The sequence below is a fragment of the Perna viridis genome, chromosome 7, assembly GCF_037379345.1.
Source record: "Perna viridis isolate PV_CMFRI_1.1 ecotype Kerala chromosome 7, ASM3737934v1, whole genome shotgun sequence".
NCBI lineage: Eukaryota > Metazoa > Mollusca > Bivalvia > Mytilida > Mytilidae > Perna > Perna viridis.
In genome coordinates, this window is record NC_142451.1 from 8,432,211 (window position 1) to 8,456,350 (window position 24,140).

Genomic DNA, 24,140 nt, shown 5'->3' on the forward strand with positions numbered 1-24,140 from the left:
CTATAAATTGGCTCACTTATTCATTGTATGCGTGACTCATACATGCTTACTGCCCGAAAATTAAAACCATGATATTGTAATTGTTCAAAACAACTTCCCTACTTTGTCAAAATATGACAATAGAAGTAACGCACAATTCAATGCACAAATCACTTACTACAACTGCTCTGTACATGTAAGTTTAGGACAACTTATAGACAGTAAATATAGATTGTTTCCATGTTTTTAAACGTCTTGATCACAGCCCTTCTTTTTTTAATATTCTTGATCCGCCCCTGGCCTGGACAGTGATGTTTCCTTTGAACTAATATTCTATAACAACTATGTTACCATTGTGTCCTATTCATACGACTACATAAACTGGAGTCTTTTTGAGAGGTAAAGCAAATCTTAGAAGATTTTATTGCATCTGAGCTTCTTTCTTCTTTTTGTGTTAGAATTTTTACAAGGAATCTAGGTTTTTTTATCAACTCGTTTAGTATAATCCGTTCAGAGCAGCGGCGGATCCAGAGGGGGTGCATGGGATATTGTCATTTTCATTTGTAAAATTGACAAAAATGAGTAATAATATCCTAGTACACACACACAACCTTTTCTGATGAACCCCGTCCTTTTCACATTATGGATATTTCATTACAAGCATCAGTCTGGCGCACAGTTAAACATCATAAGACATAAATATTGTGACAACATGCATTTGCATGTTTGCACATGCTTCACTGCAAAGTTCACACTTTATGTTTTGTCAACTTTATTACGAAATCCAGCCTTACCATAAACCCCCAAGTTTTTTTTGTACATTTTTGTTTGAGAATCCTGATACATGGTTAAATCTTTAAGGTTTTATTTGAAGTCCAATCATATAAAGACAAATGAAACAAATACAAAAAAAAAATATGTATGATTTTTGTATGTGCAAAATTAAATTTCAAAACCTGAAGTCTTTTAATCAAAACGTACATGTGTCTCTGTCAAACAAATTGTCCGGAAACGATTCCGTGTTATACAATTTTAGTACAATTAATAGTTCAAATATGTGGAAATTTGCAACTTCAAACTCATTTTGCAAAGCACATGTTGCAGATCGAATCGAGAACGTTGAGTTTATTTTATTTGTTATTTAGTAACGAATATTTAGATATACATTGTAATTTTCTACGGTGTCTTATTATCTCTTAATCATTGAAAAAGCGCTAAAATGAAACCAATTTTAGGGTCACTTTTGTTATGTGGTTAATAGTCAACTTTTGACACATTCATGAAATTCTATACATATGATCTTTACATATTACTTGTTTTCCGTTACGTACAATGAACGATTTCACTTAAATCACTTATCAAAGTGTATTGGGGTCGACTGATCCTTGACCCCTCCTCTAATTAATGGAAAACCGCAGAACACTCTACCATCTTTCTGTTAAAAAAGAATGATATTAAAAAAATACATTGAATTATCTTTCCATTGACATATGATACGGCCATATACCCTCAAGGCCCATTAAAGTTCAAAAAATCCTCAGCCGTCCGCAGCACCACATAAGGTTAAAATCCTGAACATTGAAGGTTCTTCACTGAGGTCTTATTTTCATTGATATAGATTTTAAAGCATCAAAATTTCTAAAACCTCTCCAGTGGATTGAGTCGATTCCTGAATATCCAGCCGATTTATACAATCCGTTTGGATTAGAGGCAGTACAACCTCTATACCACCAACCTCCCATACGGCTGTCCCTAGCACAGTGTAAACTCATCGACACATCATTGTCTTTGTCTGGCGTCGAAAACATCATACCGTTTAGTGTGTAGATGTTACCGTCCATATTATTTCCTGGAAGTAAGAAACATTAAGAAGATATGTAGGCGATTTCTTTCATATTAGAGAGGAACAGAATTCCTACAAACCAGTCAGTCCAACTACAACAGAGAAATAATATTTCTATTTATTTTCCTATTCAAATATTCTTAAATGAAAATGGTAAATAAAGATAAGTACAGTTAAATTTTTCAATAATTTCTGTGTTCGAATTTCATACTTATAGAGTAATCAACACTCAAAATGCATTCTATAAATTTCATTTTCTATGTTCATTTTGATTCTTTAAACAGCATCAGGATTATTTTTTTTCATATCACAATCGTAAACTCGAATATTTTTTTTTGTTTGCTTTTTTTTTCACCAGGAATCAGCCTGGTTCTTATGAATTTATAAACTGAACGTTTTATCATGAAATTTATAAATGTTGTATTTAACTAACTCAAGGCTTGCATCTGAAAAAATGTTTGTAAAAAAATCAGTGGATTTCATTCACAAGAGTAATCGAGGGAACCAAGATTCTAGAGGAAATCAAATGACTGTAATCCTGGGACAAACACCATACAGAGAAGGAAATAGACAAACACAACAAAGAACGTAAAATAACTAAAATTATACACACAAAGTATTAAAATCGTTTAGTTAGATTCTTTAACCTCAGTTTCCGCTATATAGATGACGTGTTATCGTTAAAAAATCCTAGTTTCGGGAATTTTATACATAGCATATATCCCAGAGACCTTGAGGTAAAGGATACTACAGACACGATGAAGTTAGCCTCATATCTTGATCTACACTTTGAGATAGATGATAAAGGAATATTATTGACCTAACCTTATGACAAACGCGACGCCTTTTTATTTCAACTTTCTTTTCATATGTGGCAACATCCCTTCAGCACTTACATTTTCATATCACAGCTAATGTGCCAGAGCTTGCTGTAACTACGTAGACATTTTGTATCGCTCTAGTTTTCTTACAATTAGCCTCTGGAACAGGGTTATGTTGCTACAAGATTGAAGTCATCGATTGAAGTCATCTCACCAAAAGCTTTATGGTCGTCATCATGAACTCGTTGATAGTAACGGTGTATTCATTTACACCATAAAAATTGGTTGTTTCAGTGTGTCATAGTTTCTTTTCCTCTTTTGTCTACCCTTGACTTGATTTTTTATGAGCAACTCAGTGATTGTTTCTAGAAAAGCAGAAGACGTTTACACCACTGATGCACATGGTCCATGCTTCCAATTTTTAGAGGAGTCCGAGTTGCTTATTTACTTTTGTTACTTTGTGTGTGTTACTTGGGCTATTTTATGCAATTTGTTATGTGTGTCCGTTTTCCATGTCTGATCTTTGTTCCTGGATTACATTCTTTCAATTTTCGCTAGAATCTTGGTTCTCTTGATTACTCTTTTAAAATTCCATTATGACTTCATATTGTTGCGGAAGTTGGAGACAAACCCTATCCATAATCTTGCAGAGTTATTTGAGAGTCATAAGTACATATATCAAATCCTTAATTACTATTTTGGAACACATCTTCCATGTAGCTCCCTCCGAGAGCATATTTTTTATGCTTAAGATTTTTCTAAAAGATCATACCAGCTGTTCCCGTGTAACCACCAATCGTTAGCCTATATTTCGAATCTTCATCACCAATTGTAAACTTTGTATACTCAGCCCATGCAGTAGCTCCATCAAACGCTTCTATGTCTATTCTCAGACTGTAATTTTTAGAGTTCAAAATAGCGTATAGATTCTCATTCCCTTTGTAAAATAAAACAAATATGATTTAATAAAATGCACAAGTACACATTGAGTAATTTCCAAAATGGATTCTGAACAAAATGAGACATTACATAATTTTAGTTTTGATCTACAATAAATTAATATTGATTATTTGAGAAAATTAAATAAAAATCAAAACCTACCGAAGCCATTCATTACCATGTTACTAAAATCTATCAATCTCAGTACACACGGAAATTCACATAGATTTTTATTAATTTCAAGGAAACAATCTAACTTTTAGTGGCAGCTTTTTTTGTACAAAGAAAGCATGATTCCAAAACCATATCGTATACCAAACTTACTTAATATTCCAAAGCCAGTTCACGTAACATGTGACAGCTCACTGAAATCATCTATTGAATAGTTCTTTTTCATATTTACGGAATGCAAGCCAATTTAGTACGTTTTTTTTTTCAAAAGGACATAACCCACCAAGACATGACAACCTAGTAGTCCTTTTGGTCATATTGGGGAAAAGAAGAACAGTAAGCATTTTCCCTTGAAACTAAAACTATTGTCATTTCGGTAAGAATCAAAATGGCTTGAAATAAATTATTTAAAAGTATCCAAGTACTTACCACAACTTCAATAAATCAAACATTTGAATTTAAAGGCTAATGCTGTTCATTACCCCAATCGGACAGTCGACCAGTCTATCGGGCTGGAGAATAACTTTCCTTTGTTTCAAATTTTAGAAAACAAAGTCAAAGTTGGGAATATGCAAAAAAGACATCATTAGTCACTATGGAGCTTACTCTCTGTGGTCATTAAGGGGGTGAGGAGGGGCTAACGTTGAATGATATTGAATTAACGATATATATAATAGGGTATGGTTGCAATTACAGTTACAAAACCAAAAAAATCTTTGGATACGCTAATGGGAAAATCACTTAGTATATTTTTATTGCATAGTAAACTAAAAATTTTCAGGATGGTTTCGTAATTCAGTGTGCCTCATGTATATTTTCCTCAAATAAGTTATAATTGCATGTATCAAAATCTTGGGAAGAACTTTTTAAAGAGATGGGAAAACAGTATTTTGTTAATTGTAAACTGATTTCACCGAAAATGTTTTCATTCTATCACATTTTGAAACTCCAAACTGGCACATTTTTACATGTAATGGAAAAAAGACTCCGACCATCGGCAGTTTAACTGTAAGAGTGACATAAATAGAAGATGTCTTCTAGAAAAGCAGACCACGCTTACCCTATCGCTGCACCCGATCCATGCTGCCAGTTTTTAGTGGAGTTCGAGTTGCTCATTTAATCAAGTTACTTTGTATATTTTATTTTAGTTATTTTATGTTCTTTGTTGTGTTTATCTGTTTTCCATATCTTGTCCTTTTTCCTGGTTTAAATTCTTTTGATTTCCGCTAGAATATAGGTTTCTTGATTACTCTTTTAAAATGATCACAGAAATGAAACTTCATGGTTACTTATTCAATAGATGAGTTCACTTGGCAAAACATGTATCTATTCCAGTTCAACATGTTCAAAGGCCAAATTGAATTAAATACAAATTGAATACACTATAGTATATGGAACATGCGGTGATAAATATGGTCAAGGGTAGAGGTCCATAGACAAATAGTTGCTCTAAGCGTTCTTTAAACGTTTTGTTTTTCATTAGCGGAAAACCTGGTGTTCCAAAAAATAAATCGTATACAAATTCATTATATGCAGTAGTAAATATTTGAAATACTTTGTATGTGACAATGTAGTAATGAATAAGAAAATTGATTAGTCGTTGTGAGTATTATATCATAATGTTTTGTTGATAAGTATTAAGTAAATATAAAAAATGCTGTATCTACAGTTTAGTTTGAGGAACATCAGATAAATAACTAGACTTCAAATTCAAGTACCTTTTTCTTTCAAAGAATATTTCAAATGTGTTTTCCTGGTTTACACTTACTGTTTTTATACATATTTCCAATATATATATATATATATATATATATATATATATATATATATATATATATATATATATATATATATATATATATATATATGATTGGTGTTTTTTCTGAATATACAACTCACTTTTACACTTAAATATTTATTTGATTTTATAAACGTTAAAATATGTTTTGTATACTATCAGAACAGAAAATGAATTATCGTTTCAACTCTTTCAATAATTAACGATATACTCGAACGAACAAGATATATATCTTTCGTTTTGAAGGAAATATTCGAAAGGTGATGAGGTCTATTTGTAGAAAAAAATTAAAGTTTGTTAAAAAATGTCTTGGTTTGTTTTAAAAACCAAATGTACATATTTGACAGCATTTATTTCTTACCAATCCAGAATTCATGATTTTTGTCTCCAAATCCTTCCTTATAGGACAACCAGTCAAGGTAAAAATCTGTTAATCCATCGATTCTCCTTTGTATAAGCTATAGTTTAATAAGCAGAACAAAAACAAAATGTTAAGTTTTGATAAAATATTATATTAACCCTGACCAAAGCCTTAGAAAGAGTTGGCTAGAAATATTGAATTGACCAATGTACCAACTTTACTATATAACTTTAATAGCTTACATATAAGTTAAAGTGAAGGAAATAGAAATGATTTTGATCGATGTCAATGATAACATGTAAAACAAATTTTCATTGAAAATTGTCATGATTTGATTTGATTTACCGTCCATACACCACTTGAAAATTCACAGTAAACGTCAACAGGGAGGGACTCCATTGGTTGGATAGTGAATATTCCACTGGTACTTCCGGTTGGTATCTCATCACAGTCTTGTGGTAAAGTTATGCCTAAACAATTACATTTGTTGGTCATACATATCATATATGAGATGTTTGCTTTATAAACATTATATGCAAAAATATCACACAACTCATATGTGTATCTAAACTTATTTAATAAAAATGATGATTGTGATAATATTCGTGGAAGAATCCAACAAATTAATGTTGAATCACTTGCCATATACCTTACTGAAATTATTCACTTTACTCTTCCTCGAGAATAATTCTTCATTCTCTCCATTTGTCTTTCCAAGTTCCCTCAGCAGCTTTGGTGGTATCTTAAACACACTATTGGCATGCAAGAAAAAAGTTCTCTTTGCACTTGATTGGTGACAAGGGAAGAATTGTAAAGTGGACAGCGCCATCATGACTTATTTTGGCCTCTCTCCAACATTTGGTCAGATAGATAGATATTTTTTTTCTTGCTAAAGAGGTTTCTAGCGACCATTTATTTAATTCACTCATACTGTGTGTAGAGGTTACAGGTTATTCCTAGTTTTTACCTATTCATTATTGAAAACAAATTAAACGTTTTGTAACGAGTTAACAAAATCAATACAACAAATGCATTACTAAATAGACAGAAACCCATTTAACTGCCTACAAAATCACCGAATCTCTCTAAACTTTCTCACAAACATTTTATTATGATATGACAAACTGAAATACACAAAAAACTATCTGAAAACAATATATCGCGGTTTAACACTACTTTTAGTATTGTTCTTACTATAAACAGTTAATTGTTAAAATGAAGCCCTGTAAAAGCTCTTAATTTTCATAAAGGTCGCAACACCCCCACATAACTTTTTTATGCACTCTGTTGATATTCCAAACCCTGGTATTCTTGTCTTCTATTTTGTATTGGAAATTATGTTTTGATGAGCCTAAATGACATGAAAATGATTTTGATTATTTGTTCTAAATAATTTTTATAAGTGGGCTCTATCCCTTGCATTAATGGATTCAAATTCCTTTTCAATAAAGCGCTTTTCTTAATTATTGCGCATAACTACTGCTTCTTCTGTTTTGGACATCATCTCAATTTAACTAAAAATGAAATGACAATGTACTGCAGAAATTTATGGTTCGGTCTTTTTTTCTATTCACTAATAGAACTATTCGCAAGCTAATACTAAAACACTAAAACTTTACTGATAAACAAATACAACAACCAGAATATTACAGCTATGGCGACAACACACAACATTAATTATATAAGAAGGTCAGACGTAGCGAAAGCTGGAATAACAGGTAACCAACAGTTTAGCGTCAATTGTTTGTCTTGAAAGCCAAAATAAACATTTCATGTAGTTTGTCCAGAAACCCAAAATAAACACTTCAGGGAAAGTAGTTTAGTAATGAAAAAGAAAGGTCTGATTATCTGATTAATTGATTGCATCCCAAAGCGGTTATTTATGAACCTTTTGAAATGCCTGAACCAAGTAAGGACCATTGCGGTGGTTTTCCAATTTTCGGTTTTCCCGCTGAAATCGCATTTCCTTTAAGGCTATTTCTTTTGACTTCTGCTTAGATTTTATCAGTTCTGTAATTTTGTTACCCACCATAATGTTTTAAAATCAAAATACCTATTCCAAAAGCTACACTTTCATTTGAATCATGATTCAGAATATAGAGTCTTTATCCAAATATCGTTACTTTGCAACAGCCTTCATACATACAACACTTAATTGTGCTACACAGGTCATGAACATTAACATTACTAATTTCAATTTTGGGAAGTTTTTTAAGGTGCATCACACCAATTTTCCAACGACGTGAGGTTCAATACTGGGTGTGGCAGAAGTGGTTAAACTTTAATATATAATTTTTTTTTAGGAAATTGGTTTTAATCTAAAAGTATAAGACTAAAAATGTTTGAACTCAGTAAACGCTTATTTTTGGTTTGACAAAGTCATCCATCATAAGTCATTCACTTGCATTGTGTCATTGACACTATATAATTACAAGTTAATTTGGAAATATAACAATTATTCAAAGAAAGAACTTTTGATTGATGGTAGACTATATGACTTTGATTGTTAATATCTTATAGGTTTAATTTGAATTTAATAATCGATATAATTTAATTAAATTTTATCAGAAACAATCGACTAACACTTCTCAGATGTGTAATAAAGCAGGCTTTATCATAGCGAAGACAGAAAGACATTGAAACTGCGTGTAACTCTTCCGAGTAAACTAAAAACAAGCACAATAAAAAGCTTGTTTTCCCCTTTTACATGGTAATGATTAATTGTCGCTATACAGTTCGTTTTCAATAATTTTGAAATTCCCTATGACTCCTCAGAAGTAAAAAGTACATTCATAATAGATACATGCTTCAGTTTAGTTGATATTTTGGCGTTCTTGTCGTTTTCATCTTTTAACATTTTTTTATACATAACTATATTTAATGTTGGCAACATAAAAATAGAATAATGCCACTTCAAACGGACACTTTAGTGGATTTTTTTTCCGTTTGGAGGAATTGGAAAATAAATATATGTTAAATGCATAACTGCAATTCTTCAAATACAATTTCATCAAAATCTTTAATTGATTTAAGAAGATTTGTGCTCTCGAAGTGCCCGTATGTACAATATTGAAGCTAAATTAATTCCTTTCAATAAATCAGTTAATTTTGTTATTTTCCTTTCTGTACATATACTTTTGATGCCCAATCTTACTTATATGTACTAGAAAACATGATCCTTTAAGAGGATTTGTGCTAACGTGGTTTCAACATGCAAAATCATTTAACGGGATTATCGCCCTTTAACGCCATCAGACATTAATTAATTAATTAATCATATTTCTTTATGCACGTCGACATATAATGAATAACTTTCGCAAAAATTTCTTGAATGTTATAGGAATAGATGCCCTTACCGAGTTTACAATATTTAATCCTTGAATATGGGTATCTCAATTTGAAAGCATTTAAAGTAATCATATTTTGTCATGTACGGCTACATTCATATGTTTTCCAGCCTTTCAGTTGTTAAGAAGGCGTTGCACTTAAAAGATAGGTGAACAAACGAACGAAAGGACGGTAAGATAGATAGACATGGTGATTACTATAATCTTTGATTTTACAGTAGTCTACGTACAAAGCTATATGACAAACGAGACTATTTTATTTTAAAAATCATAAATTTATCTTTCTTGTGCAGTAATAGAATATTATTGCGTGAGGTTTTTAGCTTCGTGTCGTATAACTCTTTGTATCATATTTTCTCTCATGGATTGAAAATTTGCATCAATTCACTTTGATGAAACTCACCTAAAGGCCAAATTTTGGTTGTAATAAATGTCAAATACTTATTGAACAAATAGTCTTCAGACATGAATAATCATATAGTAATTTGTAAGGGTGTAAAGATGAAAAGAACTCATACCTGTACTTGGTGCCCTTTTTATATGTATAAAACCAGCATCAGTTTTAAGCTGAGGATAACAAACAGAATAAAGATCACAAACTGTTTTACTTTCATCATACGATGCGGAACAACATGTAAAAAACATGCTACAACTCACGGAACAAGCTATTACCGATTCCACATGATGACTTTGAAATACACTTGTATTGTACTTAATTCCCTCATTATATGTTAACACGAAGTTATTTTCGTATTTGTGACATTTCACACCGTATCCCAACCGAAAAACTAGAAAACGTGTAAAAAGAAACTTGAATAAATGATCCATTCGCAAAACAGTAGATATGCTAGACGTTGCCTTTGCAACCACGATTTCCTTTAATACAAAATGTTTATTGGCTATGTCTCGTGATGCTGAAAATGTTATGTACGTTTTTTGTAGACATAGTTTGAAAGCCAATAATTAATAGAGAAAATTCTATATATATAAACATAGACAACAAACATAAACGGAACAGAGATCAAACTTATTTTTTTCTTATTTAATAAGAAAATATGTTCAATCATTGACACAGTCTCCGCGCTGACACTTTTTACAATAGTGTACACCCAATGCACTTTTGTAGTTATAATAAACATACAACTATTCAACAAAATGTAAAACCTTAGAATGATGAAAAACGGCAATTTTACAGGTTTGATTTGTCAGGATAAAAGTTGTTCCGTTTTTATTTGTCCTTTCTTAATGTCGGAAGTATTATAGGTAACATCTCGTATATATTACAAATAAGATATTGTTTTCAGTTCTAACCAATCCTGAAAAATCTTGATAAGAAAGAATTAAATGAGGACTCAGGAGGGACAAAGATCACATTTCATATTTTTTGTTCAAAGACGCTCAGAGATGGGAATGGCCACAAAAGATTAAGGAAATTCAGAGGTTTCATTTCTATATTCATTTTCTTTTTTAACATTCATAACAATATTCCCCATTAGGTTGCAAAGAATTGGGAATGGTTGCAATCGAGTTGGGAATTAAGAGTGGTCGCGATCAATTCGTGGGAGGATAGAGGTCTCATTTCAACGTTGATTTACATATCGCCATTTACCATATAAAAACGTGTGTAGATAGATTCCAGAAGTAGACTGAGTAAATTGTACACTAAGACCAAGTTCATGAAAAGCTAGGGGGAATGAGGTCACTTTGAGACTCTTTTGCAATGTGTTACTTTGAGACTTCAGTCAGTTTACCCAAATCAGCCTTTAAAAGAGAAAATGCTATACATGTAGGGACTAAAATAACCAATGGTCAAGAACCCGTTATTCCTAGCATCGTTTTGCAAAAGAGCTTACAATTACTTCACACTCTCTTTCGAATACGTAGACATGTTGTGTTCATGACTTCTATTCAAGGGCGTGTTTTGTGAGTTACACATGTCAAAACGAGGTTTTCTTTTTACACTTAAGGTAAAATCTAATCAGTAATGTTAATACATTTTCAGTCTGAAAAGAGAAAAGCGGACAACGTACAAATTCTAAACAGAATCATTGTTTTCTTATTTAAAAAGTGGTTCTAGATGATTTGTTTCCTTTTATCTAGAAATATGGTCACTATTTAATCATGATAATTTTATAAATATATCTCCAATGAAAGTGTCCATGAGATTCTCTTTCGACAATCACTTTTGCATCTCGTGCCACTTATGATGTTACACTTTGGCAACGTAATTGATGGAGTTTACAACCCTTATTTCATTGGACGAAAGCGATAACAACCGTGAAATTCAAGGCTATATTATCGGCATTCGAGTATTTTATCGACCATTATATGAAATGATACAAAAATTAACTTATTGTTATATTGCCATTTTGATATTGAGTTGAGCATTTGCAAAATGCATGATTTCTTCTGAGAAAATCAATAATTTTCAAAATTGGTTCATAAATGTATCAATAAATGTGTTTTGTTCATAATTCACTGGTTATATGTCCTTGATTAGTAAGAATATACATTAGAAGAAGGTCATAGTCCTCGGTATTGCTTCATTACAGTCTTTCTTGTGCCACTATTGAAGACCTTGGAAATATGACTGGTCCATTATAAAAAAAACAACAGTTAATTAATACTATAAAAATATAACTAATTATTCCGCAGTTTCACTGCAAACATCATACCTATTGCAGTTGTATGCAATTTAATAAATACATTTGATGTTTTCACAGTTATTGGCATCTTTGTAATTGCCATATTATTGACATAAAACAACGAAAAGAAGAATTTAAAGAATCTATAATTATATAGTTGTAATGTACACGATGTGTTTGAATTATTAAATGTTATCTAATCTTAATGATGCGCTGTTCATTTAAAGATCCAATATGAATTTTATTTTCTTTGAGAACAAATATGATAACATTAAACATTCGTGTTTATTGTTTAACCTTACTGGTAACAATGGGCTTTGAAGAGAATACACAAAGAGCAGATTCTCTGGGGTACATATGTCTTATATACGAAGAACCGTTTATATTAACAAAAATTCAAACAGTATTAATTTGAGGAAAATAATGGCAGGAAAGTACGACCAAAATATTTTTTCGTCCTTTTTCACAATGTTTTTTTCGTCATTTGAATGAAGATTTTCCTTTGATGTTTTAAGAATAAACAAAAGTAGACCATGTAAATAAAAGTGTTGTTTGATATTGCATGAAAGTTCACATACTCCCATACAACACAATTGATAAACAGCCATGCGCTATCCAATTTCATTACAATAAATACTCAGAGAAAATTCCGTCTTTAAAAATAAAATAATTGTGACCTCTGAATTTGAACTAGGGCTACTTTTTCTCCTGCTTATAACCGCTACCAAAAAGGCAATTTCAATGAAATTTTATAATGTGAAGAAAGTACATTGATAAAGCAATAAATTCATGTATCGCTATTTTGTTTCCTACAGAACGTACTGAATTGAGCAAGAAAAAAAAATCATTGATTCATTACTGTTACTTTTAAACAGAAACTCGATGATTTCACAAAATAGACATAAAAAACCAAAAAAATAAATAAATAAATAAATAAATAGATAAATGAATGAATAAAAAAAAAGATAAATAATAATAATAATAATAATAATAATAATAATAATAATAATAATAATAATAATAATAAATGAACAACAATTCGTTACATTTCGGTATCTTTAACTGTAGGAAGATCCGATCGCTTTGTTTAAGTTCCTAGACCCTACGTCGGCAACTCTTTTATACGGAATTTAAGTATGCATCGAAAAATAACAAATCTCAAGTCTCTTTTATCAAAACACTTCTTGTCTTTCATGTTCATATCTTTGCAGTATCTCAATAATCCACAAATTATAAAGTATAACAACTTATGTGGATATTCTTCACTCTGGTCCGATCAGAGCATTTTTCAAGGAATATCAAACGACCCAATGCCTTACATGTCAATAGCTTAGTAGATATTCATATAATTTCTGAAAGTGGGATCAAGTTATGACAGTCTAATATCATCTTTTATTTTTGCCGTAACGTTTGCAAATTCAATATCTACTTCATTGTTTTGAAAGACATGGAAAAAACAAGTCACCTTTTTTTGTTTTTGGACTTAACAAAAATAAACATATATTTGTCAACATATTGGAGTATCAATGCTTACATGAGAAAGCAACAAATCATCTATTTCAAGCACGTCTGAAAGCGGGAGCGAGGGATAGGCTTTGCTTGGATCATCGTACGATTTCGAAATGAAGCTGGACTGGTTGCTGAAGGCAGATATTCACCACCAAACGAGTGCACGAGTTTCTTGTGTCAGTATTTTTGCATTGGTTAGGTAATGATTAATTGGTAAGCACAAATCATATCACAAATTATATGTAGCACAGATTTACTGAACAGATAAATACTAACTAAAAAGTAATAACTATATATTTGAATTTTTTTTAATTATTTTTTGCTTTTCCTTCTTTCTTTATTTACATAGTTTTCCTTTCCTCGTTTGTCTAAACCGGACTTGACTTTTTATGAGCAACTCGGCGGGTGTTTCTAGAAAAGAAGACGCTTACCCTCGGGTACACCTGGTCCATGCTCTTAGTTTTTAGTGGAGTCCGAGTTGCTCATTTGCTTTTGGTAATTTATATATGAGATTTTATTTACTTAATGGCATGTTCTTTGTTGTGTATGTCTGTTTTCCATGTCTGGTCTTTGTCCCTGGATTACATTCTTCTGTAAACTTGGTTCCCTTGATAATCCTTTATATGACACACTTTGCGTCGAATGTTTAACTGATTACAAAGTTTCGAGGCCTGTGTTAAAGCCAATGTCTTTGATTAATTGAAATAAATAATTCAGTTGTATATTTTAAAACAGTTTTAATTTGTATTATCATTTCTATATAGTACTTATTGATCTAACAAAGTCATATAATTTTGATATTTTTAAACTGAAAGCAATCACTATAAACTTGGTCCACTGCCTTTTCAAATTGTAAACATAATTGAATGATTGTTTATGTAACTCAAATCGTTATCTATTTGGAATCCTGAGCATATTTAGATTGAAAAATTCTTATAGCTTACTGAATAATTAATTATAAATTTAGTCTTCCCGTTTTATTCAGTGTTTCATCACTTTGATTTTTTATTAAACCTTATGAACACATCTGGTTTTAGGTTAGAAAATAATTTAAAACCATAATAAGGTTTATCAATTGAAAAACATAACAAATGAAGAGTGTCTTACTTTCAGTCGCCTCCTTTCCGCTCGACTTGTCAGCTTACTGGAAAAAAATAGAAGAAAATGTGATTTACGATTAAAATATGCAGATAATTCTAAAAACCAAGTAAGCGTACAAGATTTTCATGTATGCCATTACTCAGGGGCTCTTTGAACAATCTTTAAGGCTCAGTGATTTGAAAAAAAAATTACTGCAGAAAATTTAGCACTGATGTCATTTCCCAAATTGTCTTGTTTACGTTTTTGGTTCCTTGTAGCATTTGTTCTATAATAAACTTCTGTCATGGAGACCATCTAAGATTTTTAAAATTATACAATTATCTTTGCGAACTAAAATAGCGAATATTTAAATCCATGTAGAGAAAAAATCACTGTTGAGTCATCTGACCCATCCCAAATCGATTGCAACCATTTTCAACTTTTTGCAACCTAAAATGGCAAATATAAAAAATTATGTTGAAAGAAGAAATGAATGTTAAAATGTGACCTTGGTTTCGAACATAGCGAAGAAAAGATGTTTCTGGATTTGGTTAAAGTTTAAAAGTTAAAAAAAGTATTAGTAAAGCATATTAATCAAAATTTCTTTATAATAATTTCGATTTTTTATTGAGATATAAAAAAAGCCCTCCGTTGACTTGATGAATGTATGAAGATTCCAATTTAACGCATCAATACAGCATTTACTCTTCTCATAATTTTATTGTGACATTTAAACATTATTCATAATTTTCTTATTTCTCCCTCCTTCTTTTTACAGCACTAAGGGGTGATTATATAATATCACGTGGTCTTTGTCTTCTAAATGTGAATGGTCAAATATTTTGTTCTTAGTAACGTCAAAGTCACTCAGTTTCACTTTAATCAAAGTTACAATTTTTTTTCAGTTTACATTTGACATTTCTTTGTTCTGCAGTGTTTTTAGTAATATCTGTAGAGTGTTCATCAATACATAGATTTTCCATTTTTGTTAGTAAAAAGTAGAATGCATTCTCGAATTACTTTCTGTTTAATAAAATGCTTCCTTGAAGCACTGTGGTAGTTTTGCATATATCTAGGGGTTTTCGTACGGTGAAAGATAAGCGTTGGCGAATTATCCAAGAAATTACAAAAAAAAATGTTCAATACAAAAATTAATAAAAACACAGAAATAAAAAACGAATTCCACAAACTGTGATATAGAAATAGAAATGAATACATTAAATGAAGCTGATATTTGGATGTATGCATTTTAGAATAAATTATTGAATTATTATATCACAATTTTCTGTCTAGAAAGCGTTTGTCGAGTGTACTTGTTCAAACTTACAATTATTGTTGAAATAGTTATTTATTGTTTTGTTTAAAAAAATCTTTTTCTAGAAGATATCGACTTTCATAGAAAGATATTATTGATTACTTATATTCACTCCTTCAAACTCACACCCACATATTTGTTCTAATTCCATGTCATTTTGTCTACTATGGTTCATCTGACATTTTGTTCCCAATAGAATAACACATATCATATTTGCTGTATTTTTTAAATAAAACTCAGTACTTCTTTATATTCGAATCAATATTTAAATCGAAACGCTTACTTCAACTGCGTAATTCGAGCACTGGAAATGCGTTGACTGTTCAAAGATGAGATATACATTCACTATTAAATTTTTCATTGCCATTATGTCATAATTACGGGAAACCGTTAGTGCCATGATTTCTTTCACATTTCCCGATTGATGACAGACATTTCTTAGCTCCAAGTTAACAAACTAGTATCTTACTTTCAAGTTGACATTTCTCATTTCCAAAATGGAATGAAAAAAGTTTACTTGGAACTGCAAAATATCAACTTGTCAACTTCCTTCACTCTTATGAGGCCGATTTAATAGCTGATTTGGTCAAATTGGAAAATTATCAGTTTCCGCTATAAAGATAACGTGTTATCATTAAAAAATCCTAGTTTCGGGGATTTTATTCAATGCATCTACCTCAAAGAAATTGAGATAAAGGATACTACAGACATTGTGAAGTCAGCCTCAAATCTTGACTTAGAGATCGAGCTTGGCGTTACAACTCACTCAGACTTTTTGCACCGCGACAGACTTCTTACAATTAGGCTTCTGGAACAGAATTATGTTGCTACAAGATTTATGTCATCACAACAGGAGTTTTATGGTCGTCATAATGGACTTCTGGATCGTTACAGTACATCTATCTGTACCATAACTGCTTTGTTCAACATGTCATAGTTTTCCATTCCCCTTTCGTCTACCCTGGAATCGACTTTTTATGAGCAGCTCCGCAGGTGTTTCAAGAAAAGTAGTGTGCGCTTACCGTACTGTTGCACCTGGTCCATGCTCCCAGTTTTATAGTGGAGTACGAGTTGCTCAGTTACCTTTTGTTTCTTTGTACCTATTAATTTGGTTATATTATGTTCTTTGAAGTATTGTTGTATGTGTCTGTTTTCTCTGTCTGGTCTTTGTCCCTGGATAACTAACTTTTCCGCTAGAATCTTGGTTACATTAATTACTCGTTAAACAAACGGGGTAGACTGGATAGCAAATATATGCATGAAATGACTTTCTTCTTGTAAAATAGTTTGCGGAAAGTTTTTATGTTTTGTAAACTAAGACGACGGACGTTTAGACATGTTGCATATTCAATGACAGTGCTTATACTTAGCAATTATTGCATTTCAGAAGTAGATATTTTGATTAAACTTATTGAAACAACACTCAAAATATAATTTTGACATGATACCATAAACAAGATAACTCAAGATCAACAATAGCTAATATGTTTATTGTATTTTTGTATATAAACTGCTCCAACAATATGAAAAATCCATGCCACCTTGTTCTTTTATTTCTGAAATAAGGAAGGTTATAACTGTAATACTTATGAATGAGTAAGGTTTTACGACTTATCTGGCCCAGTAACTATAATGAACTTTGACCTGAGTCGTCAGACAAAAAGTACTAATGGACAGACAATAAATTCCAACCGATACTTGGATGTCGTGAAAGGGTATCAGTTACATTAATTACTCAGAGGGAAGTGTAGTAGAGACTTTAAACTCTTTTGAATGCTTGACAAAATGATGGATAAAATACATACAGAATTATTTTAGATGCAAACCAAGTGCCAGTTTCAAGGAGGACATTTAAGCAATACCTCGAGGTTTGGAGATTAGAGGAAAAATGAACCACACTTCTTCCCCCGATATTTCAAATGGAGTGTCCTAGGTGAATACCAGTCGATTTGAGTAGTCCCTTATATCCATATGTATAATATGGTCCAAGCTACAGCCAAAAATGTCAGTGTAAAACAGTATGGAATCATACATGGAATTAATAATTGAAGGACTGTGGCCATCTGTAGACATTTATATTATCCTGGCGTAAAACAAAATTCTAAGGACAAAGCACTGGCAACAAATGAAATGATATGTATGAACGTAGGAAACGGAACAATATGTAAAACAAGAAAACAAAAAACAAAAAACAAAAAACAAAAAACATGTTCTTAAAATTATTGTGTTCATAATACTGACAAGGAATATGATTGTTGAACATTCTTAATGCTATATTATCATGAAAGTTTTAACATCAAACTTACAATATCTAATAATATGTAATTTCAATAAGGAAATAATTACATTGTCGCTAGGAAGCTGTTGTATACCATTATTCTAATGGTACGTATTTCCTATTTCAATTTCTATTAACAAACCTTAAATATGAGAAAAAAAGTGTGATTTTAGATTACGGTTACTTTATTTTTCGTTATTTCAGAATCTGGTGAATACCTTCGTGGGGTTAGACTTAAACCATTGACTTTACAGTGTTATAATGTAGATAATGTAGATTTTGCGTTGTGTTGACAACTCGTGATTGGATAAAAAGATGATAAAAAAAAATCCAGCCGCCAATGATGAAAATATTTGAATGAACAATATGCAAATGACCATAAAATGGAAATCCTTCCGCCAATGATAACAATAATTACCGAATGACGTTGAGACTAAAATAGAATATCAATAAAACGAAGCATGCTAAGTGTGCACTTTTAAACAATTTGATCTCAACAGTTCAATCAAGCCACCTACTTGTGCATTTAACCTGGACGCCATGACATCACAAGATTTTATCTCGTAACGACTGAATGATTTCAAAACAAAATCAAAGAAGTATAGTGCGATACAAAGATTAATTTATTTCCCCATGATAAAGCGAAGAAAAATCGTAAAAAAATGTCATAGGCTCCCACAACCGTCTGTGATTATATAGACAGTCAGTTGATCTGTCGGAGGGTGAGGCGTTATCTGATCACCTGGGAGCTTATATTATCATCAGTTAACATTCTTTAAACAAAAGTTTACTTAAAACATCCTGTGTAAAAATGAAAAATAGGGATGAATTTTTTAATTGATTAATTAGTTGTTTTGAAAAAACGTACTTCACTAGTATATTTGTAGGGTCTGGAACATGCGAAGTCATCCCATTTCAATATTCCTTTGTGTTTCAAAACCTGCCCACAGTAAGCGTACGAGTTACGGGGTTCGTTTGGATGCCAGTCTTGAAAAGGTACATCGGTATTATCGGATACCCATCTCCATTTTCCTTTCACTTTAGTTAATCCTATCCATATCAATTGATCTTCTACTGTTCCTAAATGGATACATATATGCTTACAACAATTATTTTATTGAACAATTATCGCGTAAGAAACAGGAGGTACCATAATAATATAATGCTACACCTGCGTCACATTATCAAACTTCTTCATGATAGTCTTGGTCACATGTACCCACATAACATAAATATAATTGATCATATTCTGTTTTTGTTTTACATTTTCCTTCACATAAATCGTTTTGACCAAGTCCACACGCACATTTTGCTAACTCATGTTTTTATAAAGAACTTTCACCGAAATACATGTGTCGCAGTCACCAGTATGATTCAATGTACTATTAACGATTTTCCAAACTTTTGAATGATAGCTTTAGATCTTTATGAAAATTAATAGTGCTAGCACTTATACATTTTGCAAACGAAAATGTCGATTTTTAGAATTTTGATTGAAATATATGTGCTCAAATTACCACTATGATATTTATAATTTATTTTTTTTAATTTTAGAAAAAATGTTTTAACCATTTTTTAAATTAAAAGAGCTCGGACTAATACATCTTGTAGACTTGAATTTTGACTGAATTTTATGTGTCGCAGTCACACGAGTGATAGTTATATTAAAAAAAAAGAATTAACATTTTATTCAATAATTTTAGACCCTAACGGAAATTAAAAGTGCCTGCACTCATACGTTTCAGGAATATGTGATATGAACTTGAATTTTGACTAAATTTCATGTATCGCAGTCACCCACATGACAGCTAAATAAATAGAACATTTTATTCAATAATTGTACACTCTATTGGAATTTAAAATTGCTTGCAATCATAAATTTTGGAAAAATGTCAATTTTTAGAATTTAAATTGAAATATATGTGTCATACGTACCAGTATGATACCAATTTGTACAATTTTTACAATTTTTCAATAGTTTAAGACCCTTATGGAAATTTAAACTGTTTGAATTCACACATTGTGCAAGAATATGAAATTTTTAAAGAATGTTGACTGAAATATATGTGACACAGTCATTCATGACCACATGACATAAATATTTACAAAATAACATTTTAATCAATAGTTTTAGATCCTTATGGAAATTTAAAGTTTTCCCACTCACATATTTTGCAAAAATATGTCGATTTTACAGAGAATATGTACTGACATATATTTGTCACAGTTACCATTATGATACAGTGTAATTCTATTGACATTTTTCAACATTTTAGTCAAAAATTTGAAACTCTAATGAAAGTAAAAAGTGCTCGCACTCATACATTTTGCAAATATATGTTAACTTTTAGAATTTTTACTGAAATACAAGTGTCACAGTCACTAATATGAAACTAGTATTTACATTTTTTACATTATATGAAATAATTTTAGATCCTTTTAGGAAAATAAATGTGGTCGCACTTATACATTTTGCAGGAATGTACATTTTAAAAAAGTTAACTGACTTACATGTGTCATAGTCACCCACATGATAGTTATATTGAAAAAAAATTATATTTTAGTCAATAATTTTATACCCTTGTAGAAATAAAAAAGCTTGCACTTACACACTCTGGAAAACTACATCAAACACGTATATTTTGGGCGAAATATATGCGTCACAGACACCCATTTAATGCTAAAAGTGTCAATTGTTACATTTTATACACTGATTTGAGACCAAAATGTCAAAAAAGTACTTTCACTCAAAAATTACTTTAATCTTGATCTTTGTAAAAACTATCAATGATCAGAAAGTTATTGACTTCGCACAGAATCATGGACCTGTAACAAGTATTAACTTTACAAAAAGCTATGGAGGGCTTAGTAGTGTCATATATAAAGTAGGTACAATAGTGTCCTTCGGAATCCCTTCTTTATTCAACGCGTAGGTTTTAACGTTGGCAACGTGTTCTCACAACTCAGTTTTTAAACAGCAATTTCTTTAGACAATTATATGTATAAACTTCTTTCAAACAACTATTTTAAACGACATACAAAAGTTGAACAATTCTATTTAGATAAGAAACGGTGCTTTTGGTCGGAAGAATCCACATTTCAAACACCGGCTATATATCGGTCAACACACAGTCAATTAAACGAGACAAGACAAAATAGTGTATACTTCTATTTATAGATCGTTCGTCATACAATTTAAGAATAAATTTGGCACCAAAACTATTTTTTGATATGAATACATGTCAAGCAGTTCAAGATCATTTATTAAACTGAATAGTTTTCTGAGCTACCTGGTTAATGTAATTACACACCATAAAAACGTAGATTAATATTGAAGTAGTCTGCTCAAGCATATTTATTCTATCAAGTTTGATATTTTTAATAGTTTGGGAAGTTTGACTTTTTTTTAATGTACAGCGTTAAATTGTTTCTGTCTCGACATCGATTGACCAATAAACTGATATGTTATAAATTACATTTTTCGAGGCACAGCTTCTGATTGCAAGTAATTTATTCAAAATGGCGTTTATATCATATGAAACTAAAAGCTATGTTTCTGAAAGCGAAATTTAATAACATGCCTATGACAGAATATGCAGAATTATACATGTAAACAATTATTTAAACAATGAGTGACTGAGCCATGAGCGCCGAGTGTTGGAAAATGAATTACGATCGACTGATCACATTGAGAACTATATATGTAGACATTTCAATGATTCGTTGTAATAGTTTAAATTTAGATTTTTTTAAACGGATTTGTTAATCTGAATTACGTCACACACAAAAAAAGATTTTGTGTTTCCATTATCAATTGTACTTCCTGTTTCAAATTACACCACTCAAAATAGAATTAGTGTCAGGAACTCTCCTAGGATATGCAGTTTAGAACAACTTTTCGTATATCTTTTTCACGACCCAGGACAGTTCCTCTCAGAATCTGTCATGAATTGGGAAAAATATTAGGATTTCTGTTCTAACTGCTGTCAACGAACAGTTTTCCAGACAGATTCTGACAGCATTGAAGAGGTTAGAAGTGATCACAAATGTAGGCAACGTATGATATGTATTTTTTTTTAAATTTGGTACAAAAGTCTGTCACTCAGGCAACGATGACGCATTAGGAAATCAATATAGTCGCTCAAACAAACCAGGAACTGGCCATTTATGTTGTTATTTTACCCCTCGTCGTCTTTTCGAAAATTTAAACAGAAAATTAGCAATGATACTAGACACTAGGTTTGCAACAATAATACATCGATCGAATTGAGGCAAGTTAAAGCGTGGTAGGGTACCATTCTTTCGCCAATTTGGCCTTTACGTAGTCCAAATATTCATAGCTATAGTTTATTTTAAAGGAAGACGCTAAACAAATGTCTTCAATCGTAAAAAAGTAAGGAATAGTATTTTATTTTAAATAGAGGTAAAATGGAAGGAAACATGAAATTCAAAAATTCTTCGTTTTACGATAAGCGTCATTATTTTCACCTCAATCCAGTGAATTGTGTGCCTGAAAAAAAAACCGACTTATTACATACATCGATCAATGATGGTTTTAAAAAGTACAAAAATCTGCCTACCTTTACCAGTAAGAACAGATTTGGTCCATTTGTTTTCACTTTCATTTTCAATTTTTACCAAATTGGACTGTTTTTGTACGCAGTTGTTCTACAAAAGAACTTTTATATGTAAGTACAGAATAAAAAAAAAGGTGAATCATAAATGCACTTTTTAAATGAACGCGTTGTTCGACATGGTAATTATTCTTATTCGTGATATTAAAACAAATGCTTAACATATAACTGAAACATTGGAAGAATATTTATATAACAGGAATTTTCAAATTTAACAAATTGTTAAAACGTTTTAAAGCGATAATATGATACCATGAAAGTCAATAAATTGTTGCCAGATATATACAATAAGTGTATATTCTCACCTGTGCTTTATGCCAGGACATGGAATCATTTGAAAAGTAAAAGCAATGCCTTTTTAACAGTTTCCAACCGTCTATGCAATTCTCCATGTGAGCAAAAAGATCTTTGTGCAGTCCTAAAAACACATTAGCTTTACTTTTAATGATAAAAATTCTTTGATATAACATGATTTTTTAAGACTTTCTAGTTAATGTAAATTAAAACTAATAACAATAAAACATGACAATTTGTATTCATACGTGGCATGACTCCTGTGCTGGCTTATACCATAATGTAATTCTATGAATTGTTCAAAGTATCTACGAACTTAGAAGTAATCATACAGTAAAATTTCAAAAAAAAAATTTGTCTTGAACAAGTTGAAGGCTAAAACCTTAATTAGTATCTGAGTTAAGTTGAATTTAGTAGTACATAATCAAGTGAAATATTTTGAATGCAATTAATTTTTTTTTGGTCCTAGTGTTCATGAAAATGGAGAAAGTTACGAACAAAATGTTATATAAACCTCTGATTTAATTGAAACCTATTGGCATTATTGGGAGATTAAATTTCCGAATTACAGGAAAATTTTAAAATCATTTCTTATTTCAATGTTTAGAATTTTACAAAACGATGATTTGAAAAAAATTACCGGCGGAAAATGGTAGAAAATATTATCCTTATCGCTCATCACTTAAATCTTAATGGATTAAAATTGGGAGGACATTGTTAGAATATTATCTGAATTTTTGACGTATATTTTACAACAAAATTCTGGATAAGAAATTTGCGATTAAGAATATTTTTACATCATTCGTTTTAACTATTTTAAGTTGTTGTCTCAAATCATATATCCGAACATAAGGAGAAAATGGTAATACACGTACTTTTTTAAGTAAAACGTTATTACACGTAATTAAAGATATTTGTTTTAAAGGTTTTGAAAAACACATATTTGAAGTGTATCTAATATGTATTTTATTTCATATTACAGTTAGCTACTTATCTAGGAAGTAAGTGGGATATGCAAGAAATAGCTTGAAGTGTTTGGGTTCCTTTGGGATACTGTAACATGAAACAGAATAAATATTCATTTTGCTGTTAAAATGGAAAGATTTCAAGGTTTACGACTCTGTTT

The 24,140-nt window shown here is 31.0% G+C and overlaps 2 protein-coding genes across 3 annotated transcripts in view; one reads left to right on the forward strand and one right to left on the reverse strand.

Annotated features, from left to right (window-relative positions):
• Window positions 1-941: 941 nt before the first annotated feature.
• Window positions 942-22,779, reverse strand: LOC148611191 (ryncolin-1-like). 2 transcript variants are annotated; one of them, XM_088591463.1, is made up of 7 exons: window positions 22,667-22,779; window positions 18,955-19,166; window positions 14,521-14,557; window positions 6,258-6,382; window positions 5,913-6,009; window positions 3,416-3,580; window positions 942-1,828 (listed from the first exon to the last, which is right to left on the reverse strand). In XM_088591463.1, exons 4-7 carry the CDS (start codon window positions 6,309-6,311, stop codon window positions 1,569-1,571), a joined length of 576 nt encoding a protein of 191 aa, XP_088447589.1. In that variant the 5' UTR covers window positions 6,312-6,382; window positions 14,521-14,557; window positions 18,955-19,166; window positions 22,667-22,779; the 3' UTR covers window positions 942-1,568. The 2 variants fall into 2 exon arrangements, with proteins under 2 accessions (XP_088447589.1, XP_088447588.1); XM_088591462.1 differs by lacking the exons at window positions 14,521-14,557; window positions 18,955-19,166; window positions 22,667-22,779 and having other exon boundaries at window positions 6,258-7,476.
• LOC148611192 (uncharacterized) overlaps window positions 21,923-24,140 on the forward strand; it is a 51,369-nt gene continuing 49,151 nt past the window's right edge. Inside the window, exon 1 of the mRNA XM_088591459.1 lies at window positions 21,923-22,134. The gene's annotated coding sequence lies outside the window, so the exon portion shown is untranslated. The remainder of the gene's footprint in view (window positions 22,135-24,140) is intronic.